A 19954-nucleotide genomic window follows, 5' to 3' on the forward strand; every position below is an offset into this window, starting at 1 on the left:
AATTAGCAAAGTCATTGTTGCAAAGTGCTTTTAGCTAGCTCAGTTATGAAATACACTATATATAAGTTATATATATAGATATATATACATAAAATTTATATATATGTGTGTGTGTGGTTCTTCTTTTATAGAAGAAACCTTTAGATCAAAAGGTACAAAGATCCTAAAAAAAGTCGAGTACATTCCATCTGAAAAGAGGTGACAGACAAAGAAATTCATCACATCAATCCATTAAATGCAGTGCTAGAACATGCATTGTACTCTACAAATCGCAATGGAAAAGTGAGAATAGTCAGACATAAATGGAGGACTCACTCTTCAGATTAATTGATAATACCTCTCTCATCTGAAAAGGAGTAAAAGAAATGATCACCTGAGAGGAGGAGAGAGAAAATAGTATGAATCAGTGAACAAATTGAAGGAATTGACTTTGAATGGAAGGCAGACAAAAATGTCACGATCAGATTCACTGAAGGACCCACATTTGTGCAGAAAAGCAGGACTATAAAGAAAAAGTGAATGCTTTTTTGCTTCTTCTTCATACCAGGAACAGTTCTTCTGTCCAACTTAAGAAAACCGTTTCTATTCTATCTACATTTTTTCACAGTCATATTGACATGTAAGCTCAGTTAACCATATCTGCAGAGTAGCTGTAAATATACTGAGATTCTCTATAATTTTTTATCTTTTTAATCTTACCCAAAAAGCTGTTAGAACTTTCTTTTAAATGCTTAGAATATAATCCTAACTGTAAGAGACTCACATCTGTTTCTGGTTACCCCAGAAATTGGTTCAGCCTCTACCACCAGGAATTTTGAGAGTTCTGATGCCCTTTGTGTTCTCAGGCTGTCCTTGAATCACATTTCTTCATCTTCTTATGGCTGTTGCTTTAGTTACTGGATTGCAACATTTTTTGTTGTTCTTTAATGGCAGCGTTTGTGTTTTGAAATTGTTCTTTAATGACTTTATGCTTGGAAACCCTTTCAAAGCAATAAGTCAAATGCTAATGCTAGCATTAATATAGGGGTTAGATTAACAATGAGGCCCAGAGATAAAAATCAAGCAGCAAGACATTAATCATTAAGCAGATTTAGTGTAACTTAAGATTTTCCCAAATCTTCAAATCAAATTTAGTCAACCAAATCCCATCATATATTCCCCCTCATAAATATATCATGCTTCATCTAAAAATGACACCTTCAACTTCAATGTGAAAGTTGTCCTTAGATTTTTTCCACTGATGATGAGAAACTTTATGGATTCCAGCCTGAATATATTGAAATATAATTGAATATAATAATTTCTATTTCTATTGTATATAAATGATCTATACATTTATATCTATCCTTTGGTCTACAGGGCTGAGTGTATTTCCCAGTCTGTATGGAAGTTGTTTATTTGCTGCATTCAATTTAATGTCTTTTTTAATCTGCATCTCAGTAGTTGCTTAATACATGGGAGCAGATCCTATATCACCTTCTTTTACAGCTGGGGGATGTCCTCACTCAGGTGGAGGACCTTACATTTGGCGTTGTTGAACCTCATGAAGATCACTTGCATCCACTTGTTCAGAGCTTGTCCAGTTATCTCTGGATGGTGTTCCATCCTCAGGCATCTCAACCCCACCTCTCAGCTTCCTGTCACCTGCAAACTTTCTGTAGGTGCACTTGATCCCTCTGTGTCATCTGTGATGTTACTGAACAGCACAGGTCCCAGTATGGCCCTGTGGGGACACTACTCATCACTGATCTCCTTTTTACCACCTGATTTTCTCAAATTGAAATTTCTTTCCCTTTATGTTATTTCCACTCTGTTTTTAATGCCCTCTTTAAGCTGGCTTTATTTTAGAACTCATGTTTCTGCACTGCATGTCATCCCAGGCAGTTTTTTCTCAGTTAGATTAATTATATTTTGACAATTATTCTGTCATGTTTTAACCCCAGTTGAAAACTAATCTACTCTGGAGAAAGTTAACTCTATCCCAGCCAAACCAGTACATACTTCCTTTTAGATATATCCCTTTGCAACATAAAATTATGCAAATGCTCCAATTTGATTAATTGTTAATTTTTCTAAGAATTAAACTGAATACATACAATTTTGTAAGCAACTTACAGTTAGGTACCTAATTACATTTGCAGGTCAACTTCTGATCACATTTTCAGAATGTGATCTCAATTCCACCAGTTTCTGAAAATGAGGAGAAAAATGTTGGGATGTTTGAAAAATTCCCTCTATATCAATAAAGATTTTTAGTGGCTGTATGCTCCATTTATAATGTTGAAAATGAGTACAGAAAATCTCAAAGTTCAATTCCTTTATAAAGTTACCAGCAGCAACCATTTGTCTTAGAAAATAAAAGATTTTCTGAAGATCTGAATAGATCTGCTCATGTTCTTTGAATTCTCATGTCCTATAAAGTTTGTTCTAATCAGCACTGATGATTTTGATAGTAAAAAGGTCAGGAATTGGTTTGCATGTCCTATTAGTCCCAGCAGGGTTGTACTCTGAGAGGCCTGTAGGACCTGCTAAAAGCATTGCACTTCTCAGCATTCTAGTAGCAAATGGATGTGCATATAATTGAAAATGCTGCAGTAATTGGCTGAGTGTGAAAAATATGAAGATATATTTATTTGCAGAAGTTAGGTGTTGCCCTCCATGAGTCAGCTGAGAATGGCAGCAATTCCTGCCTTTGAAGAAAAAATCCTTTGCAATATATAGCTCTGTAAATCCTCACTGTAGATCCCAGAGTGGCAGAAACTATGCATTGAGTTTTCAAGGTGGAGGATGGCAGAACATATGTGAGATAAATGAAGACATTCTGTACTGCCAGCTATTGCAGCTGAGCAAATCACTTGCTTTTTATTCTATCTCCACAGCTAAACTTCCCTAGGAAAGTCTTTAGGTAAGTGAACAGTCTTCTCCAGGGAGGACAAAAAAAAAAAAAAAGAGAGCTTTCAGGGAAAAGTTCATTAATTTCAAACAACCTGATGTTCAGTTACATATCTTAATATCAGGACATTTTTGTGGTACTCAAGTTTCCCACTGCACACAAGTACTTTGATTACTTCTATCACCTGCCTGCTGAGTTTTAAAGATGGTTTAAAATCTATCTCACTCTAGCTGCAGAAGAAAATATATAAGGACATTAAAATTATGTGCAGCTATCCCTAAAACTGGTGAATTTGGAAGATGTGGTGAATGAGCACTCAAAATGAAGATTCTACAGCTGCTATTTCTCCACATGTATGTGCAGGTCCTGATCACCCAGAGATGTTTTGTACCAGCCTAGGCAGTTCTATATATTTTCCTCAAAAATGTTATTTACGAGTGCTCGCACTAAAGATTCAATGAAAATATAAATTACAAATTGGATCTAGTTTGCCTAATTTAGGCATGGAACTTACTTTTAAAGCCCTGATCCCTACACTTCTGCTCAAAGTGTACACTTTGAGCACTTCTGCACTTCTGCTTCTCTCGAGTACATCTATGTCTTTCTTGAATTGTGGGAAGCAAACTGTCTCAAAGGCTGCATCTACATTTTGGTCTTCCCCAAAAGGTACATGCACCCCAGGACAAACTGACCATATGTCCATTTAGCCTGAAGTCTCCTCTGTCTGGTACTGTTAGGTGTGATTATTATATTTGTTTTTTATTTCAGTCTATATGATGAGGTGTAATGGCTCTGTTAAGCCACTGCTGGGGTAGTCATTCTGGGATATGATGCTGCATGCTTTCTTATGGCATGCAAATGTTGCTTTCTTTGATAAAATCATTTGGGTTTTCATAAGGCTATAAGGGGCATGGAGAGGTTTGTGGTGTCTCATCCTTGCTGCCTGTAGAGTGTGGTCCCTGCACCAGGTGTTATTCTGGAGCTGCAATCGTTTTTATCTAAAAAGGCAACTCTGAAATGAAAAAGCCCAGGAATGAACTATCACACACATAGTGGGAATGATAGAGGGTCAGATTCTAGAAGCCAAGTTATTTGCTAGTGTAGATGTACCAAATAGTATTTTACAGCTGACATTTAACCAATATTGAGTCAAGTGGAATAATTACCCTCAGCATCTTACTTATACCATCACTATTAACATGTCAGAATGTGATTTGCCTTGACTTTCATTGTTGACTTTCGTTTGGTTTCTTTTCCACTGTAACTCTTGGACCTTTTTTCTTGCATTTGCATTTTTTTATGCAGCTATGCCTAATCTCATATTGATTCCCCCGTCCAAAGTGCAGCACTTGAAAAACATCTTACTTAATTTTATCTTGCTGATTTAAGGTCATATCTGAAGATTATTACAGTAATTTTGAATCTTGACCCTGGTCCCTAAAACATTTGTATGCCCTATGCTGTTAATTAGTACCATTCATAGATTTCATAGATAATCACAATTCATTTTGTCACCTAAATAACTAATGAAAATATGTTTAAAAGTCTTAGATGTAGACTGTAATCTGTAGCTAATTCATGTGCTTTCTCTTCATCCTATTTCTCCTTTAACCTCTAGCCTGAGAACCTCCAAGAGGCACCTCTGTAGTTGCTTGAGTATTTAAAACTTGCATTCGTACCTAATCGGACTCACAAAATTATATTTAAGTTACCAAACTGATTGCTTATGTCCCCAAAGAGGAAGCAGTCTGTCACTTACTGAGCACTGCATTAATGTGAATTAGCTGTTCTGTCACTAATTTTGCATTCCAATTTAGAAATAGGTAATCAGAAGTGGGCTAATGATGCTATTTTTTTCTCATATTCTATTACAAGCACCATGCATTTACTCTACTATATTTATAGAAATCCATGGGTTTGTAGAAAATTGCCTCCGCAAGTTTTATTGTTATCAAGTGACCTACTTTTCACCTTAGTCCATTTGAACATAGCAGGTATATTTACAATCAGTTACTGGGACAAGAAATGTGGTATTGTTTTGTCTAGATCAGCATCCTTTAATGGCCATGCAGTCTATTAAATATCTATTACAGACTCTAGATTTGATAAATGATTTCTAATTGACTAGATGTCAGTGGCAACATTCAAGAAAACTCAGTTACATGGGATTTTTCATTGATTTCCCCCATATTAGAAAATGAAATGTCAGCTACCATTAATTGAGTTTTCACAATACCAAGCATACTGCAAAAGTAGCTGCTAAGTGAAAGCACTTCTAGCCTAACATGCAAGAGAGGTAATTTTTTTAAATTAATCCAATATATACAATTATTACAGTTATGCGCCTCTGTGGGTCAAATTGACATGAATGCAATTAAAATCTATAATATGGAACCATTTTGCAGGCTTCTAGAAAAAATGCATTTAGAGACATGTTCTGCACTTGTTCGTCATTATCCACTTCACTGTCTGCATCCAGCACCACAGAAGTTGGTTAATCCATGGTTTCTAGGAGTTCTCACCTACAAGGATGACATCACCCTTTACATGAGCTTGTACCACTGCTGTCCATGATCAAAGACAGAACTGCTAACTTATATTGTCTTTTAAGTATACACACATCTACCCAGGCTATGTGCCTTTGCCGAGGAGGGTATGATCTAGAATAAAATTTATGAGACTGTGACACATATATTCCTTATCATTGAAGATTCAGGGTTCAAAATGCGTTGGTGCATCTTTGCTGCCTGCCTGTGTCTGCATTTGTGTGATCAGTCCTTCATGATCACATATGCTTCCTACAGGTGCAGCTCCATAGATTTCCTTTCATGAGATCACATTTACCATGCCAGAATTGACCATCGGTCTGTACAATCCTAGTGAGATGATATTAGAAGTCTGGATGTGAAAATTCATTTGACTATGCACAATTTACAGTACTGCTAGGAGTTCTTATGTCTTTGTAGAGAAAGAAAAAATCCATGACCTTTCTAAAGTATGTGATGTGGCATTCAATTTCCCTGCACCTGATCGATAAGCAAGCAGGAAGTTCTATCTTTTGCCATGGTAGACAAGCATAATTAAGCAATAAGGCAATGGAGGTAGTTGTGATTATCTTAGGATGCACCTGGGAGCTGCCTTGTTGCTATTTTAAAACATCTTTATGTGAAGGGAACTGTATTAATTTCTGCTGAGAAAGATAAAGTTGGCAGTTTGGAATGCTCATGAGCAGCAGTTTCAGCTGTGCTTTACAGACAGTACTGCAGTGCATTCACCCCAAACAGGCTGCAGAAGGAAAGATGGAGCAGGCTGTAAGTATTTAATTGACCAAGCAAAAAAAACCCCAAAACCAACCAACCAAAAAAACAACAAAAGAAAAACAACAACAAAAAAACCCCACCAAAAAAACCCATCCCACAACCCCTCCTGCAAAACAACTATGCTTTGGCTGGCTTCCAGTGAGTGCAAAACTTACATTTTTACCAGTTTAGAATAAAAATATGTTGCCTCCAACACTTGATTTTCAGGGAAGACATCTCTGCATAATTAATACTATTGCATCCACATCCTAATTTATGCATTTTAATTATATCAAAGGCCTGGTGAATAATTAATGCTAGCAAAACAATGGGTCTGAAGCATAAGCTGAAAAGTATCACTTTTTAATGGGCTCTGTAAATTTAAATAACTAATGAAAGCTATTTAACTATTTGATTGTGGGTATATTTCTCCCTGATACAATCAAGGATTAACTACCATAATTGAGCAGCCTCTCAAGTGGAGAAATGTTAGCTCAGCTTAGTTTTTTTTTTTCTTAGTGCACTATAGTATATTGACCCACCTGAGCTAGATGCTTGCAGGAAAGAGATTTATTTGCATGTTTCCCCTCTGGGAGGAACTGGTAAGCCATTGGTATCACCAATAAGTTGTAAAACCAAAATTCTGGGCACAGTGTTCCTCTTTGACCTCCTGTCTTCAAGTAGGTCAGTTCATGCAAGTTTCAATGGGAGATTTAGAATTGAATCTAAATAAATACAATACAGAATTTATTATCTTTGAGTTCAGCAATCTAAGAATTAAGGATGTAGGCCAGGTTAGTAATTTAGAGCCTTGCAGTGGTCAGAGAGAGATAGAACCTCTGGAGAATTTAATCTCATCCTAAAATGGGTTTTTTGAAATAGATGGGATAAATAACCATTTGGCAGTGTCTAGCATTTTTCTTTTCTTACAGAAGAAGCTTAGGATTCTGTCTTACCCATGCACCTAACTTCTAGACAGCCAAGTTTAGATGAATTTAATCTCACCAGCAAAGGTAACCTCCAAAACTATGGTGCAAACAAGACCTACTCACACCAATCTGAGGGTGTAAAGAGAAAAAGAGGCAAAACAGAAGGGCTGACAGCACAGAGCTGTGCAAAGTTCAGTGAGCCACACCAACAACCAGCATCAGCTGCTTGGCCAAGTCTCAGATTTGAATCGTGTCATTCATTAAGAGAGTCCCTCCCCCTGTGAAGGGCTCAGAATGTAAGTTCATATTGGTCTGCCCTACCCACACACCAGCCCCCTCTGCTCCCTGGAGCTGGGCTGGGCACTGGGATGTGCTAAGAGCAGGCTGTCCCAGATGTGCAGCATGTCCTGGCTTTCATGCACTCTGAGTTTGTCATGCAAAGAGTGGTGAAAGCATGTGGGCAGCAGACAGCACTGACTGCAGAGCATGGAGAGCCTGGCAGCAGAAAGTGCTCGTGTCTTTAGGAGAGAAAACGGTACAGCAAATGATGAATTACTGCAATCCCTGGCAATATATTACACACACTCAAGAAATATCAGCTTGTCAATATGAATACAAAATGAATAGCTTCTACCAACTTTTTTTTGTTCTTGTTTTCCATATCAGAAGTTTGCACTTTAATGCAAAATGTTTGAGGAAGTGTCATAAAAATAACAACAGTATAATGAATGACTTTTAAAAGAAATAAGATTGACAAAGGCTGCTGCCAATTTTACATAAAAACCCCCTTTATTTAAGTGCATTAATCTGAGCTCAGTAACTTCTGGCTCCTATATTTGAAATTTTCTCTTTTTACCTAATATTATGTGTTGAATTGAAGTATTTGACTCTCCATGACACTCACTTGTGTCACTGGGGAGATATGGAAGGCAACTATATGGGAACTAATTGTGTTTTCCCTGTTTTCAGCTGGACATGAGCTAGTGCTCTCCTCAGTGGCTGTGGCCTGTGACAGGCAGGCAAGAGTCACTTTCACTTTGGCCAGGCTGGACGGTGTGTCCCTTCATGCAGATGTTGGGAAGGACAGGGAAGAACAGAAAAAGATCTTGCAGAGATGGCTCTGCTCCAGGGAAATCTCAGCCAGCCATGGCAATCTTCTGCCTGGCCCCAGTGAATATTTCAGAGAAGTCAGAAAGCAGAACACAAAGGAAAATCTGCCGTAATATCAGATTGAACCACTTTATTTCTTGTGAGCAATAGTACCTGAAAGAGCAGATACTGGGGCAATCTGGGGCTGATTAACAGGCTGACACTGAGGGCTTGCTTGTTCTCACTGCTCAGCTTTCCTGCCCAGGGGCTAGGCAGTATCCTGATGGTATTCCTCTGCACCCTGCTCCTCCCTCCGTACAGCAGAACCTACAATGAGTAGTAAGAACAATTCCCCAAGAAACACAACTCTTTTAATGAATCCCATTTAGGACCAAAACCTGCTTAGCATGTTTGGGATGGGGTCTGGTGTTCCAGGGGTCCAGTGCTTGCAGTGTGCCTGATGGAAGAGCTGCTGAAGCAGGAGTTCACGGTCTCAGGTGAAGAGCCTCCCTTTGCTTCTGCCTCTGCAGGACTATGCTGAGAAGGAGAAAGCTGCAGCTAAGGCCCTGGAGGATGTGAAGGCTAACTTCTACTGTGAACTGTGTGACAAGCAGTACCACAAACACCAGGAATTTGACAACCACATCAATTCTTACGACCACGCTCACAAGCAGGTAAACCTGATAAATGTCTTGCATGTTACGGCGGTCTCTCTTCCCTCCTCATTGATTGTGGGACGCTTCTAAATTCACCCAAGTAGAAGACAATTCATCATTTGATGTTTTCAACTTTAGCATGCTACTTTCCATTAAATAGAATGGAAAATATTCACTTTTATCACAATTTCTTTTAAGCTACTCTGACTGAAAGACCTCCATCTGTAGCTTTAGATACATGCTTAATACTGATGTCTGGACTTAATTTGATAAATTTAAATGTGGAATTACTTAAAAACCACAGGCAGGGGGAAAGATCACTTCCTCAAATGACCAGGTCCTTCTTTTGACCCTCCCAGTCACAGAAAATCCCCTATTCTTAATACTTTTATCAGAAGGCATATGACCATGCTCTTTCAAGCTGGTTGCGCTGTTTCAAAGGCAAAAATTAATTTTGTCTTATGTTTTTTTTTTTAAGCATCTGTTTCTGGAGTTAAAATCTATGTCTCATAATGTTTCTCAGGCAAAATACATTTTTCCTTGCATATAGAACGATATAAAATAATCCCTGATGGGACATTGGATTCCTGGAAAAAGATAATAAATACTAAATTTTTATCACTTTTTTGGTATCAATTTTATCACATTTGTATATGGTAGGTATATTTTACCCATATGTGCTTATTAACTTTATTTCCTGAGTCCCAGTTTTCCTCCAATTTTAGCAAAATCCATATCTCAATTGGCAATATGAAAGGAAAATGCAATTAATTCATATAAACACTTCAGAATTTAAAGAAAATGGTTTGTGAGGTCCTGGAGTGAATGTTTCTGAACCTCTGAAGCAAGAGATCACATCTGCTGACCTGGCATGCTGAGCACATGTTACTGGATTCTGTAGATGGACCTTTTTCTCCTGTATTTCTGTTTGCATTTAAGTGCTCATGTATTGCGTGCATCCAAGTTGCCAGGGAATTAGTGTCCTCTGTGTGATCACACTTTTGGGTTCATGAGGGTCAGGTGCTACCTCAAAAATATGTGAAACCATTAGAAGCTGCAGGTATTTCTGAAGAGAGTATTAGAAATAATAATGGTGAATAAAATGAGCAATGCTAAAGGCAAAAAAAGGCAAAACTCCTCAGTCTCCCTGAAAGCAATCTTATTGTCTTCTGCAGTATCACAGAGGATGTAAATCACCCTGGAATTTTCTGTGTGCATCTATCACAGCACTTCATTAAAAAACTGCCTAAGGTCTGCCCACACATCAAATGCTGAACAGTCCTGCTGAATTCAAGCACCCCAGGCAGCTATCCATGGGTAATAATGGGACTCTTTTGTCCCATCACTCCCAAACCAGAGTTATTTGCTTATGTATTAAATCAAAAGCAATTCCCCTCATCATCATTCTGTAAATTAATCCATAATTTTTTATAACACAAAACAAGCGAAGCGCTTTTCCAGATCCTAAACCTGTGACTTTAATCCCTATAAATCCCCATTTGCTGCACACAAGATTTTTTTCACCCTTCAGCTGTTTTTTTTTTAAGTCATCAGAAATGCATCTGAACTCAAATGGAACCATTTGTGCTCTTTTCTCTTCTCACACTCCCCCTGCAAAAAGCAGTTTATGCTAAACCAAACAGCCGGCTTCACGCACCAGCTATGATTGGGTTGCTGGACAGGGCAGGTTTTTTGGCAAGTTTCTGTTATAAAGGGGCTTGTTTAAGCAATAAAACTCTTCTTAATTTTCAGATAAATTTACTGCTTTAAAAGCTGCCAGACATGTAGTGCTGGAAACTAAGAGTCTGCACTGAAATGCGCGACACATACAGAATATCAACTGGCAGTGGGAGCTCACCTCATCCTGCCCTTTCAGATGTAGTTCAGAGGCTCAGTTAGTGCAGGATTAGCTAGCTCCCCTCCTGATGTGACAGGGTAATTTAGTCTCTTCTCCCTTCTCACTCCTTACCTGGTCAGCCAAGTCTGGGAAAAGAATTATTTTGCCTCTAGGAATAGTGTAGGTGTTTACTCTGACTGTTATAGTCAGTCACAGAAAGGCCTCTCTTCATGCTTTTATCAGCATAATCTTAAAAAAATATAAATTCCTCGTTTCCTGTGGGCTTATTTATCTTCTTTCAAAATGTTTATTCTGGGAGGGACATTAGCCACCCCAAGAGCTTCTTCCTCTGAAGGTATGTTTTCTGTTCCTCAGCAGTAATTTGAGGGTAGTTTAGTAATCTGCATGGATATGTTCTAAACATCATTCTTCTAATGGAGAGTAAATTAAAATGAGACACTCCGAGCATCTCAGTAACAATACAGTATACTCCTCCCATGTGATTTCCCATTTAAATGCTACTACTTCACAATTTGTATTAAAGTGGAAATGAGGTTTAGAGAAGATAGAAAGGCAGAAAAAAGGATATTGCACCGAGTGCTTAATCATAAGTCTTTTGTTTGTCTTCCAGAGGAAACAGATTTTATTCAGAGAATTATGACTTTAATCTCCAAATATTATGGTTTCACAAAATTAATTTTGCAATCCATTTTCTGATAGATGATTTCAACCAGTTGTTATAGCAGGAAGTGCTGAGTCCTGGACCTAGCAGCTGGCATACCAGCCATTGCTCTCCTTGTCCTCAGAGGCTGCAAAATGTTTTGATGGCAGTCTGGCCTTGTTTGCATAAGTGGTCTTTCTGCTGTCTTTCTGTGTTAGATTACTCTAAAGCAGTACACTCAGACATGCTTTGTCTCTCTCTCTGTTTGCTACATACCTTCAAATTTATAGGAATAAAAATACGATGTAGGTGTACATGTATATGCACAAAATTTTGACAGGCCATCAAAGATCAATGCCTATATCTTCATTATCTTCTAACACTATAATGACCCTGGAGAGTTCTAATATTATTTATCTATTTTTGAGTAACATTTTCCCACTGTTAAGCAATTCTAATTCCTTTGGTTGTCTTATCAGCATTAGTCTCAACATCTTTCCTGACACACTACAAGAATTTTTCCTTGATATTACCTGTTATTGGAAATTCATTTCTTCCAGTGCACTGGTGGATAAAGCGAACACAGAAAATCTGTCTGAAGTTTGCACTCCCACCCAGCTTTACCTGAGCCCTGTGCTGTTAAACCTGCTACTTAACAAGGCTGGGGCAGGAGTAGGAGTGACTTTCCTGGGAGAACCTAATCTTCCATCACCGTACAGCCCTGTGCATACATCTCTCATTGGCCCACCGCATATCAGCTAACCCACTTGAAATCAAGCTTTTTCCCTCTGTGTTTTTTTTTCCCATGACTTTATGAAGTCAGGGCAGCAGTCAGGGGGAGCAGCCTGTTTGATAAATCTGCAGTTTCTCTTCTCAAGCATCAAGGTGAAGGACGCTGGCTCTCACTTGCTGGCTGTGCTCTCTGCAGCAAAAGTTAACTGCATCAGAATGGGGCACCTGGGCTCTGCCAAAGCTGTTTGAACACTGAAAAGCAAAAGGGTCCTGGTGAGAGGTCATTTAAAAGTGATCAGGATATAGAGAACCAAGATAGGCTGCCACCTGAAAAGGTAATATATGTGGGAGTAGGTTAAGCTGAAAATAATATGTAAGTTCTTTTTAACCATACTGTGTGCATCTTTAAAATGAAGCCAAACTTGAGCAGAGATGTATCTTTGGTTGACATTATTAAATGGAATCTTTTAATAACTCCAGGTCATGCACATTATCATTCATTCACTTAACATCAAAGTAGTTGGAGCTTTCAATTTTTTGTATAAATAATCCTTAGCAATGAGCGAGGCTTTCAGATGTCAGCAAACGAGAAAAATCACAATTCCATCCCATGTACTGCAATATAATAATTGTGATGATAAAAATAATAATATTAGATATAAGAAGCAAAGAAAAACAAGACTGTATTGCCATCTTGGGGTTTCTGATGACAAAGCAAGCCTTTAGTTTTGTTGACAAAATTTAACCATGCAGTTAAATGCATCACATTCTCTCCTGTGATAAAAAATACACAAACTAACAAAAACCTATAAAAAGCACCCCACAACATAAATTTTAGTGTCCTTGAAGCAGACAGTACTAAGTGAGAGAACAGAAATTTCAGTCTGCTCTGGTTTACATGCACATACCTGTATTTCAGTATTTACATCCATGCATACTAGCATTTGGTTATATTTTTGGCATGAGAGACTGATTTAGTGTGTACAGCTGTTGGCACTTACTGTTAAGCCTTTATGGTGCTTGTGGATTTAAACTCTAATTCAGGCAGAGATTTAGCTCCTGTTAAACTTCAAAGCTAGCAAATATGCTTACATTTTAGCTAGCATTGCTGCTACCACCCAGAAAATGCACTGCTAAGTTAACTCAGAGAAAGCTCCAGGAATGAGTGTAAATGCTGAGATCTTGTTAGTTCATCTTGAAGGTTTTTCTTCCAGCATCTCTATGTTTATTGGAGGAAAAGTAAGTCATGTCTTTTGGTGCCAAGGTAAAGCTGTATTACCCAAACAATTTTCATTTGGAGGAAAAATAACTGGTTTGGCAATATCTGAGGAATTTCACCTTAGGATCTGGATCTGGGAAATGAGGCAAACATGTTAAGAAACCTTCTTGTGGACAAAGGAAAGCATATTCAGCTGTAAGAACACACTAATCACAAACAGGGCTACACCAGCATGAAGGTTCCCTACTAATCTGCTTGTGTAGTCTCTGCTTTTTTCCCTTGGAAAATAGGTGGAACCACTGTTCCACTGGTGCTCACATGAGGACTGGGCCAAGGTCCTTCCCTGTAGCCCCTGCTCCTGTCCCTCTGCATGGGGACATTGGCCTTTAAAGAGATGAGCCTCTAAAAGCAGGATGCTGGTGCTGACTTTGTGGGGCCAAGTTTTGCACATGGGGTCTGTACTCTGTGGCCTCCTCAGAAAACAACCTGAGTGGTAAAAGACCTTCTAATTTCTTGCTTTCTGTTAGCAAGAGGTGGTGTCAGCAGGATTTTGCTCCTGTAACTTACAAAAAATCACCTTGGTTTGATGAATGTCAAGAAATACATGCATACTTGTAACAAAGCTTTCACATTCCTCACTTCCCTAGTAAGATTAAAGGAAATAAGTCAAACAAGAGAAACAGTACTATGGTGTTAGATTCCCTCAAACAGCTGGTTTATAAGTGGACTTGAAGTGATGTAAGAATTCTGTATAAGTTGTCCTCTTTAACTGTCCTCTTTAACTACCAATGAATTTATATGGTCCAAAGCAAATATCACATACACAAATTGCTATAAGCAAATATCACATACACAAATTCCTATATGTGTGTAATTCAGAGGGTTTAAAATTAGGCCCTGTCCTGAAAACTTTGAACTTTCTAAGAGGTAGCCCTATAAGCAGCCCCCTCAAAAAAATAAATAATTTAAATAAAGGAAGCTCATCTGTTTTATAAGAGAGGGGTATTAGAGATGAAATTACATCAGGATATTATCAGAATTATTCAATGCAGTCAACAGTCTCACAGATTTTTTTCTACAAAGTATTCTTTAATTTCAGTGAAATGCCTCCTTATTTCTAACTTTGGACAAATCTATTACCAGTTTATATTTTACCTATCTCTGCTATACAATTATTTAGAATGATCACCTCTTACAGTATAACATTTGTCAGACACTTCTGCTACTTTGCAACTTTTTTTTTTCTCTTTAATTTGGGGGTATGGATGCTCTCAATTTTGTTTTATTTACTCATTAATCTGGAATAGAAATAACAATTTTCTCTGCTCTATCCTTTTAAGCACATCTTTCTCTTCCCTTGGAAACAGCATACTCTTGACGTTTCTAGTCTAGTCTAGCTTCTTTTTATTTGAAGACCAAAGTTAAAAGCAAAGAATTAATTTCTGTAATCTATCCTATCATTTCAGTGTCTTTTTGCCTTAAAGACACACATTTTTCTTTCTCATTGTGAAACTAGAGATTTTCTTGTTGCTACTTATTCCTCTGCCATTTATTATATTCTCTAATTTCTGTTATAGCTTCACACTTTCTTAGCTGTTCATCACACACCGATTTTTCAGAGAATATTCTTGTTCATACTTCCAAAAATTACTTCCACTCTGACTGTAACTCTTCCCAAAGAGAAAGTTTTTGATAGTTTCTTCCTGAATAGTTATGCTTTTCTCACCCTGCCTTTTCCATAATTAAATATAAAAGTTTTTCTCACTCTTTCAGAATTTTTTCATGTGAATAAACCTCTTCCATCCATCATTCATGTATCTAAACTAGTTTTGATTACAAACTAGATTACCCCAATGGTAGTAGATTGTTAGATACAGAACTAATTGTGATGCTTCTAATTAAGGTTTACAAACACTTGGTGTTTTAAGTACAAACTTTCCATTGCTCTTGGTTATTGGGTTGAAATTTTGTTTATGGATCACAAGCTCTAGCAAATTAACAGTAAAAATACATAAAATTTACAAAGTCAAGAATAAAGAAGTGAGAAGGCTTCAGAATCAATACTGTTGGGACACCCTAAAGTGATACTTTCATGGATCTGCCCTTTAATGAATCTTTAATCTGAGGTTGCATGTTGTCTTCAGTGAGGAAACGTCCCTGACTCAGTGCTGAAGATGGACTGTACTTTAGAATTTAATCCCTTTTGTGCAAGGGATGCAACTGCTGCCTGCAAAAGAACTGATGATGTGAAATGAGAGAGAAACAGAAGAACAAGTGGGTTTGGGAAGCAATTATGGAAATAGGTGTGGACAGAAATTGCTAGAACAACAAGGCATGCAAGTATCACTTGGAAATTAGAAGAAAAGGGAGAAGAAAGAGATACAAGGTAAGAAGGACCAGGAGAAATAATCAGTAAATGAGGAGAAATACCAGGAAAAACACAGCAGGAAAGTCTCAGTGTCAGCCACTTAGCACCACCAATGTCTAAATCATTACACTTAGGGATGAGGAATTGAGTGAATGGGCCACATTACACGACTCTAATTCTGTTAAAGAGAGCACCACAGATACTGTATTGGCAAGCAGTGTTACATTCAAAACAATACAAAGGATTTACACAACATAAAAAATGCTGGGCTCTGGAAAAAAAAAACAAAGAATGGAATGTATAGTGCTGTTTTCATAAAGATTTTCATATTTTACTACTGCTAGATCATATAAGACCAAAATTTTCTTGTCCTGAATGCTTTTTTCTGTTGTTTAGACACAGGGAAATCCTGCTTTCAAAAACCATGTTTGCATCACAGCTGCTGCACTTCTGAGCACCTGCAATCCAGCAATTTTGAAGTGCTGAAGTAGCAGTTCAGGGGAACAGACAATCAGGTTGTGTCACATAACAGAAACTAATGCAAATAAGGGTAACATAAAGCAAAAACAGGATGACATCAGCACTTAAGTAAAGGAATAGTGTACAACATAGGCACAAAAGCAGGACATAATATGATAATTCTGTGGTTTCACTGTTGTAAGAACATTTATTTTCCCAGTTTGAAATTTTCTTAAAATGAATGCTTGCACTATAATATCATGCAATATTTTCTTAAATGGTAGGGGGGGAGGCTTGTATTTTTAGGTCTGCTACACAGAGATGCTTCAGCTGCACACCAGAGCAAGTGCATGTACCAGAGTAGGTCCAGAGCAGCAGCAGCAGCATTATCAAATACCACTGAGCACACTCTGGTGATTAGGAGTGACTCGAGGCAACACATTCCAAAGAAATGTCACCAGAAACAATTCTTTATTTTAAACTTACCAGTCTCTGTAGATCAGTGAGCTTTAAAGAACTGTTAAACTGCTGCCCTGCCAATGCTCTGCCACTTTCTTATTACTCAGTGATAAAGTAAATAAATTGGCAGTATTCATCCTTTTTAAATTGCATGTTACTTAGAATAATGAGATTCTTTTCATCACCAGCCCTCAAAAAAATTCTTGCAAATAATGCAGAGCTTCTTTTAAATTTAATGTCTTGATAAGCTAAATTGTTAAATGCTAGATGCTATGGAATTACATTTGGTGTTCTTTAGAATGAATGCTAATTAACATGTAAATTAGCAATTTAACCCTCTTTATATTGGAAGAAAACCCATGGGACACCTAATTTCATAGTGGTTAATGATGGTCCAACGACTGTAGAATTTTTCTTAAGCATTTCATTATATAAGGAATTACAAAAGTGTACTATCTGATTTTGGCATTTAAGACATAGCAATACCCAGAATGTCAGTTAGAGGAAGTGCTTTTCATGAATGCCTGTGTTATTGTTCTTCCTGTTCTTCTCAGATGGTATACTTTTTAATTACTAAAGTTTTAAAAGTAATTTTCCTAGAAGGAGGAATGGTTGATACAGTGTAATGGATGGCTTATTAAAATAAGCAAGGAATTGTAAGGATTACGCTTGTAATGAAACCAAAATGATGATGACAAACCACAGAAAAATACAAAATTACCCCTCAAACCATCATTTTAGATTTTAATTTTGTACAATAAATCCTCCCTCAGAGCATGAAGGAACACATTCTTCTTCAATTATATTTAGACTAAAGGTCCAGTTAACCTGGTGGAAACTCAGAATCTTTGGTTCAAATAATTTCCCATTGCTTCAAACTTTGGTCCTGTTTAGAATATAGACAAAGATCCCAAAACCAAATTAATTAATTAACATTCTGTTCTGACTGTTTTAACATGGCAATGATAACTGAAACCAAAATTAAAAAATTGAAACTAAAGACTTTCTGAAACATTCTATTCAAATTAAAAATATATAAAAATATATATGGTTTTAACCAGGTCATACTTCTTTATCCTAGTTCATAAAAAGAGCTATCGAAATCAACAGATTCCTCTTTTGTTCTGAGTTCTGAAATGCTAATACACACAGAACATAGAAAATGATTTATTTAAATGATCTAGGCATGTAGAACCTAAATATTTATGCTTAGATTATTATTCCCTGTTAACCTTTAGAGCAGCCAGGCTGAAGTCATGTCTGTGTTTTTTAATAAACAAGAAAAATTATGTCGGGTGTTATTGTCCTTTTAAACATCTCCATATTCAGGGACTCAAAATTTTTCCATTTTTTAAATACCAGCTATAAAGACAGAAGAATCAGAATAAACAGAATATTTTCCATCTACTTCCATGCAAAATGTTGCCATTCATGTGAAATGTGCTCCCGATGAGCCAGCAAGATGCAGGCAAGACTGACCACAGATGTGCCTTCCATGTCCTGTGCCAGCTGCAGAGCACGGGCAAATATTACATAACACTGTGTGCAGGTCACGTATTCTGCACAGTTGGTTGGAGTTTCTGTGTTAAATCAGTAGATCTGGAACACCTGGTGTCATTTTAAGGTCAACATCTACAGGGTCTACAAATAGTGAGGCGAGAGAGGCAGTCACTGCCCGATGCTATGACTGGCTTTGGTGACTGTGTCCTCACAAGTACTTGCAATCATATTTTTGGAATGACTTTTAGAACAAGATATTCAACCAGATTAAGTAACCTGTTCCACAGGATATGCCATGTTTCTGCATATCTTACCTGAGGCAGTCCTGTGCCATAATCAGCTTTTTGGAAATACAGCAATTAGCTGTCATAGCAAAATGTTAAATGTTCACAGAAAAATTACATTTCTCTTGGCTTCTGCACAACTTTTGAATTTGCTGATAACTTTCCCTCACCTGAAAAAAATGATAATACTTTTAATCTCATTTACATACACATAATGTTCATTTTTAAATGCCTGTACCTTCCAAGCAGTAATTAATAAGTGAGAATTGATTCCTGTGGAGTTTTAAGTGATGCTTATCAGCTAGGTTTGTGTTCAAGGAGCCTTACAATGTGCCTTGTACATCTTTAAGGGGCATTCCTAGCAGAAACAAATATTTTAAAGCAAAATAGAAACATATCTGTGCATCACCAAGACAACAGTAAAAAGGGTGAGATTAGTAATTTATCATCCTTACTTACTTGTTAAATGCAGTAATTAACATCTTTTAATGTGTCTCTAGGGGAAAAATAAAGGAGGTAACCCAGACTGATTTTCATTTCACATTTTTTAAAATTTTATAATAATTAGGTTTTATCAGAAGTAATTAAAAGATGAGAGCTCTTTAAGCATCTTCTCAGATTAAATTCCAAGGGAATGAATAGAGAAATGTAGGTGACATACATGTGAATACCAAACAAATGTACTAATGCAGGTGATGGGACAGTAAAAAATATATATATTCCTTGAAAATAAACCAAACCAAACTAAACCAAACCAAATCAAAAAAAACTTAACTGTAATTTTTCAGGAAATGTTTTAGAGTAGAATAGTTACAGGAATGTGATAAGATCAAATTATATTTCATACAGAAAGTTTGCACCATTTAGTTTCAAACAATTTGAAATAGTTCATAAAGATTGTCATACTTTGCTTCAGCAGTGTTACTTTAGGAAAATACATTTCAAAATTTCTTGTAAGGAATGTAAGAATACTTTCATTATATTAATTATAACATAACCACACCTTTTGTTTGTCATTCTTGAGATGCAGAAATTTTGAAAACTACAACTTTGACACATTATGTTGCATTGCTGTTTAGATGCATTAACATTGAGACACTTGATAATTTCATTTTTCATATGAATTTTCCAAATTTTATTCCCCCACTAAGACTAAAAATTAAAGAAATCCCAGATATCAAAGTTTTCTGCATAGCAGAAATTCTAGTCTTTTAACAAGTGTGTAAGTATACAGGAATTGACAGACACCCCCTGGAACCCTGTGACATACTTTATGCTTATAGTTAGCATTTCTTGGCTTGTTTTCAGCCCTTAGCATGTTGATGAATTCCAAGTACTGCTTCCTTCAAAAGAGACACCTAAACACTTGTGTTGAAAACTCACATTCCATTGATGTGTGTTTACACTTTCCATTTAGGATCTGGGGTATTCAACATGGTACTAAATCATTTCTGGCAGAGGAATAGCAGAGTATGGCTTTGTTCTGAACCTGCCCTGGATCTCCTGTCTTAGCTCAGATTGTGTGAATATCAAATCATAATTAATTGAGAAACCACAGGATTAAGGGGT

General features: G+C 37.1%; 1 protein-coding gene across 1 annotated transcript in view; it reads left to right on the forward strand.

The window, feature by feature from the left end:
• The first annotated feature begins 7575 nt into the window (after positions 1-7575).
• Positions 7576-19954, forward strand: part of ZNF804B (zinc finger protein 804B) — a 31223-nt gene continuing 18844 nt past the window's right edge. The window contains exons 1-2 of the mRNA XM_050970992.1: positions 7576-7656; positions 8741-8884. Coding sequence (XP_050826949.1) covers positions 7576-7656; positions 8741-8884 — 225 coding nt within the window. The remainder of the gene's footprint in view (positions 7657-8740; positions 8885-19954) is intronic.

The sequence above is a fragment of the Serinus canaria genome, chromosome 2, assembly GCF_022539315.1.
Source record: "Serinus canaria isolate serCan28SL12 chromosome 2, serCan2020, whole genome shotgun sequence".
Lineage (NCBI taxonomy): Eukaryota > Metazoa > Chordata > Aves > Passeriformes > Fringillidae > Serinus > Serinus canaria.